Source organism: Aquarana catesbeiana, linkage group LG09 (genome assembly GCF_042186555.1).
Source record: "Aquarana catesbeiana isolate 2022-GZ linkage group LG09, ASM4218655v1, whole genome shotgun sequence".
Classification (NCBI taxonomy): Eukaryota; Metazoa; Chordata; class Amphibia; order Anura; family Ranidae; genus Aquarana; species Aquarana catesbeiana.
This window is the reverse complement of record NC_133332.1, coordinates 169,122,935-169,145,064: the sequence shown is the minus strand read 5'-3', so window position 1 is coordinate 169,145,064 and position 22,130 is coordinate 169,122,935. Positions and strand designations below refer to the sequence as shown.

Genomic DNA, 22,130 nt, shown 5'->3' with positions numbered 1-22,130 from the left:
GCCGGTGATCGGCTTTTCCTCACTCATGTCTGACAGACGCGAGTAGAGGAGAGCCAATCGGCTGCTCTCCTGACGGGGGGTCTGTGCTGATTGTTTATCAGCACAGCCCCCCCTCGGATCCCACCCAGGACCACAATCATGCCGCCCAGGACCACCAGGATGCCCATCCACACTGGACCACCAGGTATGCCACCCCTAGACCCCCAGGGAAATACTAATTTGTGCCTAGGCAGCTGCCAATCAGTGCCCACTCACAATGCCTACCACTGCCAGTGCCACCAGGGATGCCTATCAGTGCCACGTGTCAATGCCCAGCAGTGCCACCCATAAGAACCCATCTTTGCAGCCTTTCAGTGCCCATCAGTGCCACCCATGAGTGCCCATCAGTGCCGCCTATCAATGCCCATCAGTGCTTCATATTAGTGCCCGCTCATTGGTGCCGCCTCATCAGTGCCGCCTTATCATTGCCTATCAGTGAAAGAGAAAACTTACTTATTTACAAAATTTTATAACAGAAACAAAAGCAAAACTTTTATTTTTTTTTTCTAAATTTTCTGTCTTTTTTTATTTGTTTAGCAAAAAATAAAAACCGCAGAGGTGATCAAATACCACCAAAAGAAAGCTCTATTTGTGGGAACAAAATGATAAAAATTTAGTTTGGGTACAGTGATGGATGACCGTGCAATTGTCATTCAAACTGTGACAGCACTGAAAGCTGAAAATTGGTCTGGGCAGGAAGGTGTATAAGTGCCCTGTATTGAAGTAGTTAATAATGCGGTTTTTGATTTAACAATGTTGTAGGGAAATAATCATAGCTGCAGCATACAGTAATTATGTCCTAAAAAATGTAATATAGTGACATGTATTTGGTGTATGTATTTTTATACATCCAATCATTGAGGCAATTTTATACTGTTCACATGACGCATTTTATAGTGCATGTTACTAGTATATAGATGTGAGATGACAATTTGCTCATATGTATATTTTGGATGGTTTGTTATACATTACTTCTAACCGGCTATATTCATTTTGGGCTAGTTCATTTAATTGACATGTTAGAAGCCGGGGATGGATAAAACACATTTGGGAAGGTACATCCGTATTGAGTTTGAATTACAATTGTAGTTGCTCCGCCGTTCTGTATTTAGCAGTGTGTTAGGGTGTCATACACCGAACGACCGACTAAGATTGTGATTTTGTTTTACTGATCTGATCTAAGTATGGGCCATGTTGGTAGTTCTTAGAATACACCCATTTATAGCACAAAAGAGCATTTTGACTCCTTTGTGATCAGCCTTATAGTGTATTTTGTTATCATATATAAAACATATGATTGTAGTTAAGTTTTTGGTTTGATGGGTGGGGAGAGCTGCACACTAGTACCATTAACGCATGAGCGGGTTAATTTCTGAGCGCTCGGATGTGTATATTAAGATGGGAGCTGCGCTGTGTGGCCGCGCCCTCTGAGGAAAGCAATGACGAAACGCGTCAGAGCGTGACCACACAGCAACCCTTGTCGTCGGATTCCCTGCTAGTCTTACCCGGGAACACCACGGTAGTGGTGAGAGGTATATCAGGAGATAACCACATAAGTAGATTTAATTTATGCTTTTAATACTTTGTTTAAATGTAAGTGTACACCTATAAGGAATTATTTTAATAAACAAACCTTCTGGTACTGGATTACGCTATGTGCGCCCTTGTTTTTTGCTTATGATGAGCAGTAATCTATATGGAGATATGCAGTGATTGCTGATAACAGCCACCTAATATCCACTTGCTAACCCAGCATTATCTAATGGAGACACACAGTGTTTGCTGATAACAATTATTTAAAGACATGCTTATAACCCAGTAATATCTGGTAAGTGAATTTCCTTTTGGGGAATTGTTACACAAGCGGTGTGATGAAAGTGATTGGTCGGAACAATAATCTGCAAGGATTTTTTTCTGCTGGTTCCTGGAGTGGACAATCTTTCATTTACATTGGGCTATTTCCACTGGCAAAGCGGACTGTGTATCAATCTTAAGAATATTTTATCGCTATTAATGTTTGAATTATTTTAAACATATTTTTGATTTAATACCCTCTATGGATGCTATCTGCAGTAGCTCGAGGGTAAACTGGTCCATAAAGAGGAAATCTATGTGGGTATATACATAATTTACTTTTAGAATAGTAGCTGTAGTCCCTAGCCGAGGGAAATGGTACCCGCCAGCTATCAGGAGGTGGGATTGGAGAGTTTTTCTAAAATGTTTGAGGAATGCGTACAAGTGAGTCGGGCAGCTATGGGGACGTGTCAAGCAAGGGATTCGGGCTTACATTAAAGTCTCCCCCCAAGACTAGCTGGCCCTCCCTAAATTCAGTCAGCCTCTCCAAAGTGGCATCCAGAAAGGTGAGCTGAGTTAGGAGCGTATACGTTAGCAAAGGTGTATACTGTCTTGGCTATTTTCACTTTCAGGAAGACAAACCTGCCCAAAGGATCTGAAAAATGGCATATAGGTTTAAAGGGGCATGATTTGTGGCTAGCTATGGCCGTACCTTTTGCCTTGGGGACCGTGGAGGAGCTCAGGAGGGACCGTGGAGGAGCTCAGGAGGGACCATGGAGAAGCTCAGGAACCATTGGTTAAATAAGTGGGTGGGTAGTTTAGGTGTAGACTGGGAAGTTAAATGTGTCTCCTGTAGAAACAATACCTGAGCTCCTAGGCTTTTCAATTCTAACCACAGCTTGCCTCATTTTTGTGGAGAGCAGAGACCCCGAACATTGTAAGATATTACCTTAACAGACGCCATGGAGGCACAGGTATACTGTCAGACCGGATGAGCACCACTGATCATGGTGTGAGCGATGTGATGGGTAGCGTGCCCTAGAGAACTCCGAGTGGAGAAGAGAGAGGGAGTAGAAAAAAAAAAACCACATAAATCAGAGCAACTGAACAATTAGAAGACGGAACATATCATAATAGGTAGAATCTAACCAGCCTGCTATCAGATAATTCAGCGAGCCAGGCACAGGGCACTCCCCAACTACAAGGAGGGCCTTGGCCCACCATCCCATATAGGATTTACACCTTTTATGGATAGGCCTACTGGGGGAACATAAACCAACATGGGGAAAATTAAGAACCCAAGCTCTGCCCACTGCCTATATAGGGTATCAACGTATGCAGGGGACGCTGATTGTTCATGTCCAGAGTCTTACAGCTAGGGCAGAGATAATATGCCAGTAACCTAAGGAAAACAACGGCACAATCCCAGTAGTGAAACCTGAGTATGGGACCATGGCTTCCCAGCCTGGCCCATCAAGGCTAGGAGTGGCTGGGCCAGACGAGAGAAGGCACTTGGGTCACCCGGAGCCATAGGGAAACGTTCCATCAGTCTCTGGTGGTAGAAGGGCCGGGAGAGGGGCTGGTAATATGGTGTTTGCCGCCTCTGGAACGGCCTTTGCCTCTTGCGGTTAACTATGGCTGAGGGAGGAAGATAGCAGGGAAATCCAGGCTGTCCCTTCAGTCCAGAAAGTTCACGTCTCCGAGCTACAGAGCAGAGAGGAAGTGCGGTAAATCATCCTTGCTGCGTAGTGCAACTTGTCGCCCCTCCAGCACTTGCAGGCTAAAGGGGAAACCCCAGCGGTAGGTAAGGCCTGCATCCTGAATGGCTGTTAGCAAAGGACGCAGAGCTCTGCGTTGCATTAGGGTGCGCCTTGAGAGGTCCTGGTAGAAAAATGGCTTTGCCCCATCAAAATCAAAGTATGGTTTGTTCCGCATTTTTTGCATAATGCAATCTTTCAGTGTGTATTTATGGAGCTTGCAAATAATGTCCCGTGGGGTATCGGGGTCCTGGGAAGACGGCTTCAGAGCTCTATGTATTGGAATCGAAGATGCCGCCATCTCAGAGAGCGGAGCAGCGTGTTGCTGAGCAGCCTTCTCCTCCTCTGGCGCCATCTTGGGTCCTCCCTTCCTGGTCCGGCAGGTCTCTGAGAAGTATGTGACAAGTGACCCCTGGCCTCGCCTGATCTGTCTTCAGAGGCTGGGAGTGTGCCCGTTAGTCAGTCACGGCAGGAATCTCCCCTGTATAGCTGTGGTGAAAGCAGAGCTGAGTGAAGTCACGTCCTCGCTCCTCCATAGTCTGGCCATGCCCCTTCCTGTTTCAACATGACTGCGCACCAGTGCACAGCAGAAGGTCCAAAAAGACATGGATGAGCGAGTTTGGGGTGGAGGAACTTGACTGGCCTGCACAGAGGCCTGACCTCAACCCAATGGAACACATTTGGGATGAATAAGAGCAGAGACTGCGAGCCAGGCCTTCTCGTCTGCCTGACCTCACAAGTTTACTTCTGGAGAAATGGTCAAACTTTTCCATAGACACACTCCTAAACCTTGTGGACAGCCTTCCCAGAAGAGTTAAAGTTGTTCTAGTTGCAAAGGGTGGGCCAACACAATATTGAACCCTAGGACTAAGACTGGGATGCCATTAAAATTTTCATTTGTGTGTGTGTAAAGGCAGGTGTCCTAATACTTTTGGTAATATAGTGTATATGTATGTAACGTGTATATATACAAGTGTGTGTGTGTGTGTGTATATATATATAATTACATACACACACACACCACAAATTTTTGCGTAAACCTTGAATTTTTGTGAACAGTTTCGATTCTGACTGCAGTCCTCCCTACTGCATAACCAGAAGGCACACCTAAGCCTTCTCGCTACTTATACTGTGCTATAGTTGTTGCTGTTAGGAGCTTATACATTGTAAAACATTAGATGCTTGTCCTTTTAGACCTCAACAGTCCTAAACAGGCAAACATTTTTAATTCGGTCATCACTCTAAATCTAGATGTTGAATTGTTATAATTATAATACTGTATTTTACACTGTTGTTCATTCAGCTGCTGCAGCTAGAGAAGGAAACTGCATGCTGCACTGCTGCTAGGGGGCGTACACTTGTAGGGTCCAGCCTGTTCTGCAAAGAGCAGAATGGAGGGGGATTGAGAGGCCTGTTTCTGTGGAGAGGCCCCCTACAGCTGCGTAAGAAAAAGCAGAAGCAGCATTTTTAATTGAGGACCGCTGGTATATACGAGTTGTGAGATCTAAAATTACATAGTGGGAATTTAGTAGGAAAAACAAATACCAAAGGTAAACTTGCATTTGGATGGTTTTCAGTTGTTTCAGTTTTTGTTTGTTATTGTGTCACTAAATTTCTGAAAATAGTCACAAAGTGGCATTAATTTATTTTATTTTTATTTTTTTGTGTCAAGGCACCTCCACCAATGACCTATCCAGTACCAACACCACAAGTGCCTGTGTATGGAATGGTAGGAAAACCAGTCACTTTTCTTTTGGTTCTATTCACAGTTCCTTTTTTTTTTTTTTTGGTTTAACTTCAAGGTTATCCTGTTGTAAATTATTCCAACTTTACATTCGTTATTTGGTTTCCACTGATTTTAAATGAAACTATATGCTGGATAAGCCAGTTTTGTTTAGGTCGACCTTGTCAGTGAGGTCAGTTCAGGCAAAAAAGAATACCTGCAAAACAAGATGGTAAAAAGTTGCCTTTTGCACCTACCTGTGCTGACAAACCGAACTCCATTTAAGAAGAATTATTTGCTGAAAGATAAACACTTCTAGGAATGTCAATCTTGTGTGTTAACTGAAGCATTTAGTGGTTTTACCCCCATCGCCTTCCTGAGGCAGCTGTGCATGGCAACCAATCAACTGCTAACTTTCATTTTCTAAACCTAACTGAACAAGCTGAAGATAGAAGCTGATTGGTTGCCATACATAGCTGCTTCATTTTTTATCAATTCCCCATAACTGTTTTACATTTCGTACTCCTAACTATAAGTACAATACTCCTGAAGTAGTTCTTTAAGGTAGCTTGTGTGTAGAAAAGAATATGTATGGAACGGTGTAATTTCATTAAAATCGCTGTGCTGAGGTTTCGATGTTTCTGTCACGTGTGCTGACTATAGGGGGAGTGGGCTCAGGCTTTATTTACCTATGCCCCTCCCACTGTTAATGTAGTTTGGCTACAGTCACAATTCCTTGCAGTGGTGGGGGGTTAAAAACTATTTACCGGCCCCGAATGCCAGATGTGCTAGGTGTGCCACTGAACCACCAGCTGTCTTTCAGTCACTGTTTGTGTCACAGCATCAGAAGGAACTTTTTTTTTTTCTTTTTCTTTGAGGCTGTATTTTCCACTTAAAATTTTGAGGATTCCATCGTTGCCTCACCTGCTATGGTGTCTAGCCTGGATTATCGTACACCTGAATGTGCTGCAAAGGTTTTTCACTCTTCATTGCCCATTTATTTACAAAAATTGGGATTTCATGGACAAGCAATCCCTTGTCCCTAAATGGTTCCAGACACTTTTACCAGAAGATTTTGTCAAAAATGATGTACTCCTCCCAGTGTTTATCCTCATAAGTGTCTCATCTTAAACTAGGCTCTCTCCATTGCTGTCAAAGGTGCTCTGTCATTTATGGACCCTACAGACAAGAAGTTGGAAGCACATTCTCAATCCCTCTACTGCTTAGTGGGATCATCCCTTTAATATTTGCTAGCCACTGTTTTTTATTTCCCAGACTTGGTCTAAATCAAAGTGGAGATCAGCCAGTTGCTTGTGTTGATCCTCATTTTATTCATTGTGTTGACCAGATAACTTTTACATCACATTTTATGTGCAACACGGTACTTAATGCTTGCCCTGTTTTGTCTGGGGTATCCATTTCTTCTGTTCAGATGTGCAGAGCGATCTGGCTTAAGTGCTGGTTGGAGTAGCCACAGTTTAAGGGGGGCTTGTTAGAACGAAATTCATGGGAGACCGACTTTTTGGCTCTTCACTTGATGAAATCATTAAAAAGGCGATGGGGTAAGAGTACTTGCCTACCCCAGATGCATCAAAATGTTCCTTTCATTTTTCTAAGGTACTCTTTTCCAATCTCACAAGTCTTCTTCCACCTCCTTGGGTTCAGGGGCTTCAAGATGCCCATAGCAATCCTGGAAAGCAAAACCTGCCGATAAATTCGCTTCAGCGTGTAGGGCCGTCCCACTAACTTCATCTCCTGTGGGGAGACATCTGATGGCCTTTGTGCAGATCTGGTAAGTACGCATAGCTGACACTTCGGTGTGGAAAGTAGTATTCAAAGGTTAGAAAACAGTTTTGGCCTCATTCTCCACTTTGATGGACCTTCTTTCTGACATTCAGGGATTGTTAAATCTGGGAGTTATTGTTCCTTTATCTAAAAGGTTTCATGGGTTTTATGCCTCGTGCACACCGACGGATTAAAGACTAAAAATCTGTGTAGAGTAAAATCCCAGCAGTTTTCTGTGCCCGAGGGCCGTAGATGGAGCATACATCTGGCCATAAAAGTGGATGGTTGTTTACATGTTTACTTGGATGTACACTGATGCTTTGGTGTATCAGCGTAAAATGCACATGAAGTATTTCGGGAATACGCCATACTCCTATTAATATAAGGCATGTCTACATTGGGCGATGCTGGATATGGATCTGCTAGCATCTAGGTTTAACAAGAAGCCTAATAGATTTGTTTCCAGGGCAGGAGGTCTGACGATGAATTAGGGGATGCCTTGTTAGCACCGTGGCATAAGTATGCCCTGATCTCTGTGAATTTTCTCTGCTGAAGCTATGACCTCTTCTGCTACGCAGGATTGAATGCAAGGGCATTCCAGTCATTTTTTTAGCTCTAAACTGGCCTCAGAGTGTGATACGTACGTTTGTTAGCTAATGCTCGGTGGCATCTGTCAGATCGTCCAGATCTATCATCCCAGAGATTATTGCCCATCTTCTAATCTTCCAGTATATTTCTTAGTAACTGGCTTGGAAAGTTTACTGGTTGAAACCCATTGCGGATTCTGTTATCTCAATTTTGCCTAAAGTTTGTAAATCTGCTTCTCATAATGAGTTATCAAATGCGGAAAGCTTATTTTCGCTGCTGTGAGTTTTTGAGGGCTTTTCCCGCATGCTTCTTTGGTGGCCTTTGTTTTGTTTTTTTTTCTTTTGGCATTTAGGCCTTAGCACCTTCAAAGTTCAGGTCTGGCCTTTGATGTTCTTTTAGACATACTCTTGCTCCTAATTCACGAATTCTTACTTACCGGTACTTCGGCTCTTGAATGTTAAATGCTGTGTTGTCATTACAAAAACCCCATTCTAGCTTTTTCCGAACATTTCCTTGAAGTTGATATCCCATAAGCTAGCCTTCTGGTGGGCATTACTTTATCTAAACTGGTCTCCAAGTTATCCACATTCTAAAAGAAATTCTGGATTTGAGAGCAAGAAAACCTCTAAGTGGATTCAACATATTGTTGTTGAGGCCTATGAGTTGCTATAGCATTGAGTTACCTCTTGGGCTTTTTCATCATCACACGTTTCTAAGTTTTACAAGGTCAATGTGTCTGCAGCTGCATATGTTTGTTTCGGGCACAAAGTTCTCCCAGCGGCTCTTTAACCACTTCAGCCCCGGAAGATTTTACCCCCTTCCTGACAGACCACTTTTTACAATTTGGCACTGCGTCGCTTTAACTGACAATTGCGCGGCCATGCAACGCTGTACCCAAACTAAATTTGCGTCCTTTGTTTCCCAAAAATAGAGCTTTTGTTTTTCATACATCATGGGACACAGAGTCAGCCTAATATTCATTACCTGCTGCGTTATACTTCATCATTAGGTGAATGGACACTGGTAGACTAAAGTTCTTCAGACAGGAAGTGATCCCCTATGTAACCCCTCCCATACAGGAAGTACTTTAGTTGTTTTACCAGTGTCTGCAAGGTGGATGGCACAGTTTGTTTGAGCTCTCTGAGCTCCAGGTCTCTAGTCCCACAAACGGTTCAAAAATGAATCAAGGGATTGCCTGATCCGATCCATTTGACACTGGCTTTTATGCCTAGATAAATTGTACCTGAGCCTCGCAAAGAAGACTCAAGATCCGATGAGGTTTTGCCTGTAATGTGGCCTCCAGGCGCTGGATCCTGCAGAGTGGAAATCCTGGACACTACAGCGCGAAGGCATTTCCTGCAGGGTGCTGTACAGGTCCAAGGGAGTGGACCCTAAACATGAAAGGGTACCCAGACCTTGAAGATCCAAGTGACAGGAACCCGCCGTGAAGGGTGAAGATTGGGCCCTTAGTTTCTAAGTGGCCCTGTGCCTGTACAGGTAAGTGAAACCTCTTTATTTTATTGCGGGGTGTCCCAGTGATTGTAACAATCAGTCAAGCTAGCTAAAGGCTGGGACACCTGTGTGCGGTGACCATACGGGGGAGTTCTGGGCTAGCTGTGGGCGTTTGCAAAATGTACCTTTTTTTTGGCTTGTGTCTGGCTGTTTTTTACCTGTATGATGGTGCACGACGGTGCGCAATTTCGCCTTGGTGTGCCATGGCGCACGTGCATTCGCAAGAGCGCTGCTGGGCTCAGCAGTTTGGGGGCCATGGCACATGCTGCTTCGCGGCATATGCGCCATAGCCTTTATCTGGGCGCACAAAGATTTGCGTTGTACGCGAATACAGTCACCCCAGCTCGCTGAGACCGCGCACGCACAGAATGTTTCGGCTCACACCCAGCTTATTTAAGCTGTGTAGGCCAAGCATGTGGTGCTTCCAGAAGGCAGCTGTGAGACACAGAGCAGGCTCTGAAGAGACACTTGCAGTGGTTAATTTTTCCTTACCCGGGTCACGTGAGTCACCAGCTGTTGCTTGGCAGGCTAAAGGTGCTTAGCAGGATTGTTGCATAGGGGCTTGGTGAGCCCTATTAAAGGGTCTCTCTTCTGAGGTGTTTTAATACTACACCCAAGTACTCTTTGTTTGCGGCTGTTAAATGTCTTCCAAAAAGAGGAGTGGGACTAACACCACAGGGAAGGGCACACCTATGTCATCAGTAGTTCCTGATGAACCTAGTCGTATCCCTAGTGTTGTGTCCCCTGAAGGACCAGAGGCTCCGGGGCAATCTGAGCCACTGCGCCTATCTGGTATTGTGCCTACAGTCAATGCTTCTGCTTCACACTTTATCACCAAGGATGAATCGTCCTCAGCCCTAGCCAGGTTAGAACACAGGATTGCTGGCATGATTGCCTCCATCCCAAAGGTGGCAGGAAGTGTGACAGATACCCCTCCCCGGAGTCTCCTAGTCTGGAGCAGGAGTGGGTTGAGGATGGGGAAGAACTTAAAGCTCAGGATTCAGTGGAGTGCCCGGCAGATGAGTCTGCTTCCAAGCAATCTGGACAAGCAGATATCCACTCGATGTCTGCCTCTCAGTCGCAGAGGCTTTTTATCCTGACTCTGACTGAAATGGTTCGTTCTGCCTTTAAGTTGCCTCTTGCAGAGGTGACTGAGCCCCCCTGGTCCTCTTTGGGATCTTTGAGACCTTTTCAGGTCACACAGACTTTGCGTCTACACCCCCTGTTGGAACAGGCAGTGTATGCTAATTGGGAACATCCTGACAGGATTTTTTTGTCTCCTAAAAGGTTTTCCCTATTATATCCAATGGATGAAAAGTTCGTTAAAAAATGGAGCATGCCAGCGGTAGATGCAGCAGTCCCTTCCTTAAACAAGAACTTAACTTGTCTGGTAGATAATGCACAGGGCTTGAAAGACCCCGTTGACAAGAAATTGGTGTTATTATTAAAGGCTTCCTTTTCTTTGGCCAGTTGAGCTATTCAGCCAGCTGTTGCAGCAATTGGTATTTGCCAGTCTGTAAAGGATCAGGTCAAACGGCCTGATATGCCTAACCAGGAGGATGATCTGCCTGAAGTAAGACAGATATTCCTCGAGCGCTGTGTTTTGCTGTTGATGCATTAAAGGATTCAATACAGCAGGTTTCTCATCTGGCTCTCTTGTCTGTACATATGTGCAGACTTTTATGGCTTAAGAACCGGTCAGCCGAGCTTCCTTGTAAAAAGTTATTGGCAGGTTTCCCGTTTCATGGGGAATGTTTATTCGGTGATCACTTGGAGAAATATATTCCAAAAGATTTCCGGAGGGAAGAGTTCCCTGCTTCCCGTGAAGAAAAGCACCAGACGTCCCTAGTTTAAAAACCCAGGGACTGCTTCCTCAAATGCCAGCGTCAGGGCGGTCCCGCAGCCAACAGGGCGCTAGGGCCAGGGGCAAGCTGCAAGGCCAGAGCCAGAAAAGACCCTGGGTCCAAAATTCTTCTAAACCTAGCACCAAGCCATCCTTTTGAGGGGACTCCCCCACTCCATCGGGTGGGAAGAAGGCTGCTGCACTTTGCGGACATTTGGAAAACAAGTATCTATTGATACAGTCCTTTCGGATGGAGTCTGTCTGCTCAGTAGTAACCTTACTCCAGAGGGGAGACTTTAGTTTCCATCGATGTAAAGGACGCATACTTACACGTACCAATCTTTCAGCCTCATCAGAGGTTCCTACGTTTTGCAGTAGAGGAATGTCATTTTCAGTTTGTGGCTCTACCCTTCGGGCTTGCTGCAGCTCCACGGGTGTTCACAAATGTCCTAGCACCGGGGTCTTTTAAGGGCCCAAGGGATCCTGGTGCTCGGGTATCTGGACGACCTCCTGCTCAGAGATCACTCGCTACAGGCTCTAGAACAGAGCATATTATACACAGTGCGGTGTTTGAAAAGCTTTGGCTGATCATAAATACCGAAAAGTCAGCCTTGAGACCAGCTCAAAGTCTAAAGTATTTAGGTCTGATCCTAAACACGGTCCAAGTAAGAGTATTCTTGCCACCCGTAAGGATCTGTGTCATGAAGGATCAGGTGCGTCAAATAAGAGGCACCAGACAACCCTCCATTGGGCTCTGTATGAGTCTTCTAGGAAGGATGGTATCCTCTTTTGAGGCAGTGCCCTATGCCCTGTTCAATTCCAGGCCCTTACAACAAGACATATTATTGGCTTGGAACAGAGGAAGAAAAGCCCTGGATTATCCAATGTGCTTATCTCCTCAGGCATGCTTAAGCCTAAACTGGTGGTTGCAGGATCAGAACCTGCGAAAGGGAAAATCCTTTCTCCCGGTAACTTGGAGAGTACCGACTACAGATTCCAGTCCCTCAGGCTGGGGAGCGACCCTGTACGGGCTCAGGGGAAATGGTCAGGGACAGAGCAGACCCTGCCCTTCAACATCCTAGAATTACGGGCAGTACGTTTGGCCCTATGGTCCTGGACGATGGAGCTTCAGGACTGCCCCATCAGGGTTCAGTCTGACAATGCCATGGCAGTGGCCTATATAAACCACCAAGGCGGAACCAGGAGTCGTTCAGCTCTTAAGGAGGTGAACTACATACTAGCCTGGGCAGAGGGACATGTGCCAATTATATCGGCAGTCCATAGCCCGGGATTAGAGAACTGGAAGGCAGATTATCTCAGCCGCCAGCAGATCTGCCTGGGGGAATGGTCCCTACACCCAGAGGTGTTCCAGGAAATTTGCCAACGTTGGGGATGGCCAGAGGTCTACCTACTGGCATCCAGGTTCAACAACAAGCCACAGCAGTTTGTGTCTCGAACAAGAGATCCTCTGGCAATTGGAACAGATGCTCTGATAGTTCCATGGAGCCAATACTCTCTGGTTTATGCTTTCCCTACGATCCCTCTACTTCCACATTTGGTGCACAGGATTCAGAGAGAGAGGGGGGTTGCAGTCATTCTGGTGGCACCAGCCTGGCCCAGAAGGCCCTGGTTCCTGGAGATTGTGAGACTGACAATAGACAGGCCATGGACGCTTCCACGTCGCCCCGATCTACTGTCTCAAGGTCCTAATATTCTACCCCAATTTACAGTCTCTAAATTTTGACGGCATAGCTATTGAAGCCAGGGTGTTAAAGGACCGTGGCATCTCGGGACCAGTGGTGTCTACTCTAGTGAATGGTAGAAAAAGCTGTCACTAGGAAGATTTGTCATAAGGTCTGGAAGACTTATATTGCTTGGTGTGAATCCAGAAACTGGCATCCTCGGAAATATGTGATTGGGAGAATTCTGTCTTTTCTACAGTCAGCTGTGGAAATCAAATTGGCTTTGAGTACAATCAGAGGTCAAGTTTCGGCCCTATCGGTATTCTTCCAAACGGCTTTAGCCTCCCATCACTGATCCAAACCTTTATGCAAGGGGCAACGTGCTTGTTTCCCCCCAATAGGTCACCTATGTGTCCTTGGGACTTGAACTTGGTGCTGTCTGTGTTGCAGAAACAACCATTTGAACCTATTAAGGAAATTCCATTAGACTTGCTGTCACGCAAACTAGCCTTCCTGGTGGTTATCACCTTGGCTAGAAGGGTGTCTGAGCTGGTGGCCCTTTCATGCAGGGAACCGTACTTGATCCTTCAATATGACAGTCATGTTACGACCTGTTCCATCATTTTTGCCAAAGGTGGTGTCCGTCTTTCGTTTAAATCAGGACATTATTTTGCCTTTTTTCTCTCAGCCCTGTTCGATGGAAGAGAGACTGCATTCTTTGGACGTTGTCCGGGCAGTCAAGGTTTATTTGTCTAGATCTGCGGAGATCCGAGGATCAGACTTTTTTTCTTTTTTTTACCAAAAGGACCCAAGAAGGGGCAGACAGCTTCCAAATCTTCCATTGCCAATTGGGTCCATCAATTGGTCATTCAGGCCTACGGTCTGAAACATAAGGCTCTTCCCTTTTAGGGTGAGAGCTCATTCTACCAGGGTAATAGGAATCTCCTGGGCTTTTCGCCATCAGGTATCTGTGGCTCAGATTTGTAAGGCTGCTACCTGGTCTTCAGTGCATATGTTCACCAAATTTTATCAAGTGGATGTTCCAGCAGCCGAGGATTCGGCTTTTGGCCGCAGTGTACTGCAGGCTGCCGTATAAGTTCTGATGGCTTTTGTTTGGCAGGGTGTCTCCCTCCCCTCAAGGCTCTGCTCTTGCTCTGGGACGTCCCAGCAGGTAATGTATATTAGCCTGACACATGATCCCTCCCCTCCTTTTTTGAGGATTTAGTGCTTGCTGCAAAACTAAAGTACTTCCTGTATGGGAGGGGTTATATAGGGGATCACTTCATGTCTGAAGACCTTTGGTCTACCAGTGTCCATTCACCTAATGATGAAGTATAACCCAGCAGGTAATGAATATTGAATATTAGCCCGACTCTGTGTCCCATGATATACTCAAAGAAAAGGATTTTACAGGTAAGTATGATGTAAAAATCCTATTTCTTTTGGGTGGTATTTGATCACCTCTGCGCTTAAAAAAAACAAAAAAAGAGCGACAATTTTGAACAAAAATATGTATATTTTTTACTTTTTGCTATAATATCTCCAAAAATTAAAAAAAAAAAAAAAAATCTTCATCAGTTTAGGGCCAATATATATATTCTTCTACGTATTTTTGGTAAAAAAAAATCTCAATATATTCTCGTATATTGATTGGTTTGCGCAAAAGTTATACCGTCTACAAACTATGGGAAAGATTTATGGCTTTTATGATTTTTAGCGGTATTGCGACAGACAGATCAGACACTTGACACTTTTTTTTTTTTGGGGACCATTGACATTTATACAGCGATCAGTGCTATAAAAATGCACTGATTACTCTGTAAATGTCACTGATAGGCTGATAGGGAAGAGGTTAACACTGGGGCGATCAAGGGGTTAAATGTGTGTTCCCTAGATCTGTTCTAACTGTGAGGGGATAGGACTGACTGGGGGAGGAGACTTATCGTTGTTCCTACTTGGTAGGAACAAACGATATGTCTCCTCTCCCTGACAGAACAGAGATTTGTGTATTTACACACACAAATCCCCTTGCTGGCACTCGTGCATGGGATCGCACCTGCAGGCCACGCGCATTGCTTCCCCCCGCCGTGCAGCGGCTCTTAAAGGGAACCCCGTACGGGGTTTCGCGCAGCGGTACCATTGTGCTGCAGTAAAAATACGTGAGCCGGTCGTGAACCGTTTAATGCCCTGGCCTCATTTTGGATTTTTTTTTTTTTTTTTTTTTTTGGTGGCCTGGTTCATCTGTGTTATTTAGGTGTACCCCCCTCCTTTTTCTTTTCTTGGATAGCTTTGGGACGGTCTTACGTTTTTTAATAACATGCTGTGTCACTGCATGGATGATGGAGAAAATAAAATTGTTGTACTTTATTGTAAAATCCTTTTCTCATAGTCTATTAAGGAACAAAGCTCTGTCACCTATTTCATTATATTTTCTCTTTAAGGCAAGGTGGGAGGAGTTAAAGCCCTAAAGAGGCAGGCCTTGATGTTTTTATATGCCTAGTGTCCAGTTGTCCTGTAGGCGGCAGTATAACCCAATGTTGCTTAATAACTCAAAACTATGGGGCTCTAAGAAAAGGATTTTACATATTAGTACAAAAATCCTAAGATTCTTATGATTTTGTATCTCCCTATCTTTTTCAGGTTCCTACACAGATCGGGGCAAATCCTCTCATGGTCCCTCAACCAATTCTTTACACACAGCCTGGAATCAGACCAACAAATCCATTTGCACCTGTAACTGGAGCTCAGGTAGGTGTACTATTTTGAAATACCAATTACCTTTTAATGATCTCATGACTCTGTAATGGTTAGATTTATGAAATTAAAGTTGGAGTGATCCCCATTTTTACAAACACATAGGGTATAGTGAAGGCATGCACTATGATAAAAGTGCCTGTTTGGGTGTAAAAAAAAAAAAAAGGGTTAATTTTTTTGTGTTCACAGAACTGCTGTTTTATTCCTACAGTCTTTGCAGGACCAGGCTTTGGGTGGAGTTTATCCACAGATTGTCACTTCACACTCAGTTTCATTCCCAGATGCCTTAGCAGTATTCAGGCACTGTGAACACGTACACATTAAACTTATGAGGAATTCATTGAATGATATTGCTGACCCTTCCTTCTGCAAATGCTAGTTGTTTGGCAGTCATGCTGTTCTCCTGGTGAACTCCAGCTCAGGAGTTCACTTACAGCAGGGGTCTCAAACTGGCTGCCCTCCAGCTGTTGCAGAACTACAAGTCCCATCATGCCTATGGGAGTCATGCTTGTAACTGTCAGCCTTGCAATCCCTCAGGAGAATTGTAGTTTTGCAACAGCTGGAGGGCCACCAGTTTGAGACCCCTGACTTACAGCATACTTGTTCCCCAGTCAGTGACTTAGAAATATTAAATCCAGATGCAGCTAGCCAACAAGCTTTTTCAGAACTAGCTCAGCAATAGTAGCAGATATGTATTTTTCAACAAAGGTTGATTTAGAATTGAAAAAAAATGCACACATATAATGGTACAGAATTGTTGTAACAAAATGTAATAGACCCTGGGTTTTTTTTTATCTGTAACTTTTTATGGGTGTTTTTCAGAAGTTCTTGCTATTAAAGCGGGAGTCCGGCGACCAATCTTCTTCTTTTTTTTTTTTTTTTTTTTAGGTCATTGAGACACTTTGCTAACCCCAAAATAATACTCACAGTTTGGGTGTAATATTTCCGCCTCTGTCTGTTTTCGTACTGAAGAATAACTTAAAAAATGTGATGCTGGCTGTTTCCATCTTGCTTGTGGGCATGTGAAGCCCACAAGCATTGATTTCCTGGATGCGGTGAATGCTGTTCTTTCACAGCTTGTTCACACGCATGATCATGGTTTCCCGCACTGAATCTTGGGAAGCCTGACACTAAGCTCCCAGGAGACAGTGCGGCGCCAGGGAAAGGCAATAAACACTCCTACTCCCATGGGAGGAGAGACAGGAAGTGCCACAATAAAGTACAATATAAAGGTAATTACAGCGATGAAAAAAATTTTCGTGCGGCATTTGAACATCTATGCAATTAACTGAAGGGGGTAAGATTAAGTTAAAAATTTGAGTGGAACCCCGCTTTAACTGGCATATCAAATGCTGCTAGCAGTGTCAGCATGCTTTTAATGCACATTAGCCAATCACAAATTCATGCTCCAATGACCGTACTCAGTAATCCTAATCCCCTAGTTACCATGAGCTTCTGCCTCTTCCTTGTTTTTTTACACCGGCTTAATAGCCTCTTACTGCCGCGACTCTACGATCCTTTAGAGAATCTAAATGCTGGGAGGCAGAGGTGGGCATTCCAATCATGTGACCTCTGTGATAGGCTGTCACTTGATTGGAATCTTCCAATCACAAGCATGCATTAGGAGCTTCCCATGGCATCTTAGTTACTGTGCTGGTTGCATGCAGTGAGCGAGCCTTCACCACAGAAAAACATTCTTTATAGATGGATATATGCAGCCACTTCGTGTTAAAGCAGTATTAAACCCAAAACCAAAAATGTAATATATTGCAGCTTTCCAGTCATTCGATGTGGTGACTGCATCAGTTTATTTTATTTTGCTTTTTTTCCCCCTCAGTTTTTCACCTGGTGATCTGGCCAGTAACACTTCCTGTATTATTGAGACACCACTCTGAAGGAATGAAGACAGCAGCATTGTCAGTTGTAAGGGGAAGTTAGTGTTAAATGTATTAGCAGAGCTAAATGAGCTAACAAGCCAAACTCCAGCTCGCACGTTATAATCAGTTACAGCAAACAGTTTTTTTTCCTTTTGGGAGATTTTTCATGAACAAATAAAAGCGGATCATTTTAATCGCCCCTGCCAGTGTTAAAGTGGTTGTTAAGCCACTATCTCATCATCCCCTCTGTCAGATAAAAAGTTGTATCCTAGTTTCTGTGCTTTAAAAGAAAAAGCCAATTTCTACCTGTTTTAACAGCCTCTCCCTGCTCTCCCTGTCTGATGGCTCCAGTGGGCGGGGCTAGCACTAGGATACAGCTTTTTATCTGACAGAGGGGATGATTTAAAGATGAGATAGATCATTTTTAAGCAGCCTGGAGAGAAACAGAGCAGTGCTAGTGAGAGCTGACGAGCAGGCAGGCAGGGAGGAGAAGACAGAGGGAGACACAGGAGAGCTTCAGATAGCTGCGAATGATGGAGGCAAGTATGCTGACCACGGTGTCAGGGCTCAGCAGCCCTGATATATCGTGGTCAGCATACAGATGGGATGGTAGAAACTGGCAGAATCAGCCAGGTTTTTTAGGTGTTACAGGGGGCCAAATGACACAGCACAAACACTGTGCTGTATAAAATGCTTTAAAGGAGCAGGATCCTTTTTTTGGGGGGGGGGGGGGGTTAATAAACTCTTTGGGTGGTTTGTCTCATCCATGTAAACTGATACATTCCGCTGGAGAGCTTGTGAAAAACAGACTTGCTGGTTGGATCACCACATGAAAACAGAAGAAAGAAAACCAAAGGACCCTTTCACAGGGGCACCTTCACATAGTCCCCCTATGTAGATCCATCATTAATCACATATCACATATCACATTGTCCAGCGATGTAGGTCCATGTCAATCATGATGGTCTAAACGAAAAAGAAGCCCGCTAAACCGACCTCTCCCATTGCTTGCCGGAGACTAATGGCATTGTCTGTTCTCCACGCAGCTAAAGTAACCAAAGGGATGAGCCATCAGGTGACATCACTGGGTGACCCCGCTGCTTTGTTTACGTTAGCTGCAGGGCTGAAAAGGAAGAAGTGAATTTTTTTTTTGTATTATTATTAAAGTACTTGTCAAAAACTGTGGTGTGTGTTTATTTACACTGGTCATTTTTACTGTGAATGAATAAGGGGGCAGGATCTGGAGGCCCCCTTCTTAAAGAGGGCTTCCAGATTACGATAAGTCACCCCCACAACCACCGGGCCAGGGTTGTGGGGTAGAGGCCCTTGTCCTCATAACATGAGGACCCTAACATAACCTGACAAAGTACCCCCACCCCCTCCCTGTTGAGGGCATGTGGCCTGGTATGGTTCAGGAGGGAGGGGTGATGCACGTAAACTGAATCTGTTTTTACTTCTAAATGAAGTGACTGAACAGATGATTCCTATGTGAAAGGGGCCTAAAAAAAAGGAAACTAACATAGCCCTCACATCTAATAATTGGTAATGTTTGCTTTGGGTTTAATACTGCTTTAAAGCCCCACCTACCCAACTCCCAGGAACAGATTGCAAAAGCCTGCATGTGTCTAAATGTATAACCCTGAAATATGTCTCTCACAATGTCCGTTTTATAATAAATAGGTTACATTTTATTGTAATTTGTTAATTAGATTTTCTTGATCACTTATTTTTTTTTTTGTGAACAGATGCAATTCATGTAAAGCCACCAAAGCAGCAAGGATGCGTCGACAACCAAAATCTGGCTACAAGTGAATGGCCAGTCTCTCACCAACATGGTCTTTACTAGGGCACCAACGTATTTCTGGTGTAATATAAAGTACCCATTCTTTGAACTGCAGTGCTTTAGAGGATGCTGATTATAACTGTCCCTCTACCATGGAATCTGATGTGACCTGCTTTGACTGTGTAAAGCTGCTCTAAGACCACATTTTACTTTCCTTCTATTATACTGGTGACAGGCAAAAATCGGATATAAAACATTTCCTTATGTGAACATTGAGGTGCCTTTGTCCAACAACACTCATGAAAGGGTTTTGTAAAGTAATTGGATTTTTTTTCCTGTTCTCTATTTTTAAATTTCTCTTCCTGTTTTTCTCTCTGATCATATAACTGTTTGGCTATTCTGCTAGTCTGCTCAGTTAACTGAACAATCGGATTGTCAGGTTTTATGTGCGCTGGAATACTCCCACACAATCCATATTGTGTAACTAGAGAACAGAATATGACCTTCATGAAGTCAACGACAGGAAAGCTTACAATTTTATACTGTGGCGATAACATGAAAATGAACTTTGGAAATACACAAAACCAGTAGAGAAGCCAATGACAATGCAATAAGATGTCTCATCGCTTCAGAAGTTTGTATTTTTTTCCAGTCTATGTTTATGATCACTTCATTAGATGAAAACCTTTTTCCTCTGTTACGTTCAAACTAACTGTTTATGTTGTGCAACCTGGCTCTAATAACACTTTGCTTTCCTTTTCTGTGTATTCTCCCCTTTAAATCCACCCATGAGTTCACTGTGTTGGAGGCATTGCATATAATAGGACGTTTTCTTTTTCTTTTTTTTTCTGCCACCACTTAAAAAAAAGTTTGTACTTTGTAAGCATTCAATAAGAGCCCTATAGCTCTTACTATTTGTGCCACTTTACTTAAAATACAGTAAGTAAATTTTTTTATTGTGTAAATATATATTATATATACCTGAAATAATTTCTTCAATGCTGATGCATCCTTATCTTTAGCTCTTTTTCTTGAAAAAAAAAGTCCTTTCAAAAAGGATTTTGAAAATGTGCTAATTGTCTTTGAAAAAATTAGTTAATGCCAAATTAATTACGTAGATTAAATGTATCTATTTATTTAATCTCAATGAAGCATCAGACTATGCCCAGAATGCCACTTGACTTCATTATTATTATAGCAATGTGGCAGTGGGTAAAAAGGACATCAAAGCAAAGGTGAATCGTGCCACTGGTCGCCAAGCAAAACTGGATATCCCTTAGTCAGGAAAAAACAAGTTTATCTCCTTTTCAATTTCAGAGCTCAAAGAATGAAATTTCAGTATGTTACAATAAAAATGATATGTGAACTTTTAGCATTTGTATCTGTTCTTGGGGGACCTCCCCATCTTGTAAGGGTTGGCTACAGCAAACAAACATGGCATTCTGAAACAATTGTGTTTTTTTTTTTTTTTTTTTCTTGCGTGAAAGAATAAATCTGAATACTTTATCATTTTTAACATTGAAATGGCTTTGCGGCATTTTTGGCACACACACGCACACCAAACCTTCAGGAGCAGGAGGTTAGTTCAACTTAAACTAAAAGCATGCCTAGGGGGGTGGTCCACTGATGGTGGCCAAACCCCCCCCCCCCCCCCCCATCTGCAACCCAGGATTCATGTTATGTTTTTGTCGTCCCTTAGTCTCTAACTTTTTTGTTCACACTTTCATCCAGGAAAAAAGGAGTTTGTACCACCCTGAAAAATTGGGACTTTAAATTGGCAAAAACACTGAGGATCTCGTTAAAAATTTGGTTTATTACATATAAAAGACAAGAAGAACTATTTAAAAAATCACCTACATGTGATGATTGATAAAACAAAACATTGACAGAAAACACAATTGCACATATGACAGATAACAGTAACTTGTAATGAAAATACATACACAAAGTAGTTTCAATCCAATGTCTGGTAGTACTCTGCAGTGTCCAACATCCGGGATAAGTCCTAACAGTACCCAACGCGTTTCAGGCTCAAAGTCCTTTCATCAGGGGTAATTTATATAGGAGGATTTATATTCTGATAAACAGAGAAGTAAAATGTAATTTTTTGAAACAGAACCATAGTTAAAACAGGCATCATGAACATGTTGCAGCTAAGTTCATTGAGGGAGTAGCAGGGACTAACGTAGAAATAGAGTGTAAGAGGGAGAAAAAGACTACCTAAATGAAAAAATAAGGGGAAACCAACCTACCTAGACAAGATGAGTGGCATCATAATCAAGAACCCAAAGTGGCGATACTGCGGCAAGAGTTTGCAAAATATATTGTTTATCAATATGGCAGGTATAAAGGTTTTATAAAACCCAAACCCTTTGAAAAGATATTAACGCAGTGGGATATGATCAGATGAACTGGTCCTTCCAATAGAAGTTTTTTGGTACATCACGGACATATAGCTTTATGGAAGATAAAAAAGAAAAAAACGAAAATTTAATACCAAAAGCTAATCTGTCACGCCAATGAATTTGCTGAGTCCCCCTTTATATTCAAAAAACGCTACCATAAATAGGAGAGTGAGCTATTATAGTAATGAGGGGGAGTCATTAGTTACCTTTATACTTTTAAGCAACACATATCACAAAATGAGCAACTGAGGGATTTAAGTAGAATCCTGCATTAAATAATGCTGTTGCAGGATAGCCGCTGGCAACTGTTCAAGCTGTAAAAAAAACGAGCAAAAGAGCTTAATGGTGCACTTTTATCCGGGGGCTCACCTGGATTGGCTCTGCATTCTAGGCCTCCTCTACTGCCTTGAATCTTGTTTTGTTACCCTTATATAAACATCCATTGAAAATATCTGGGATATTCCTCTCTCAACCAAGTTGCAAAAGGTGGCCTTCTTGGTGGCCATCACTTCTGCCTGTCGAGTGTCTGAGCGCAAGACACTTTTCTTTCTGTAAGCAGCCCTTTTTGGTGTTGCATAAAGACAGGGT

At 43.4% G+C, this 22,130-nt stretch overlaps 1 protein-coding gene across 4 annotated transcripts in view; it reads left to right on the top strand.

Annotated features, from left to right (window-relative positions):
- The window catches only part of LOC141108129 (phosphatidylinositol-binding clathrin assembly protein-like), a 147,957-nt gene extending 127,448 nt beyond the window's left edge, over nt 1-20,509 (top strand). For 2 of the 4 annotated variants that reach the window (XM_073599399.1, XM_073599398.1), the window contains exons 19-21: nt 5,263-5,319; nt 15,364-15,471; nt 19,100-20,509. In XM_073599399.1, the coding sequence (XP_073455500.1) occupies nt 5,263-5,319; nt 15,364-15,471; nt 19,100-19,114 (180 nt within the window). In that variant the 3' untranslated portion in view covers nt 19,115-20,509. The remainder of the gene's footprint in view (nt 1-5,262; nt 5,320-15,363; nt 15,472-19,099) is intronic. The other 2 variants (XM_073599401.1, XM_073599400.1) reach the window with 1 other exon arrangement.
- Nucleotides 20,510-22,130: the final 1,621 nt, after the last annotated feature.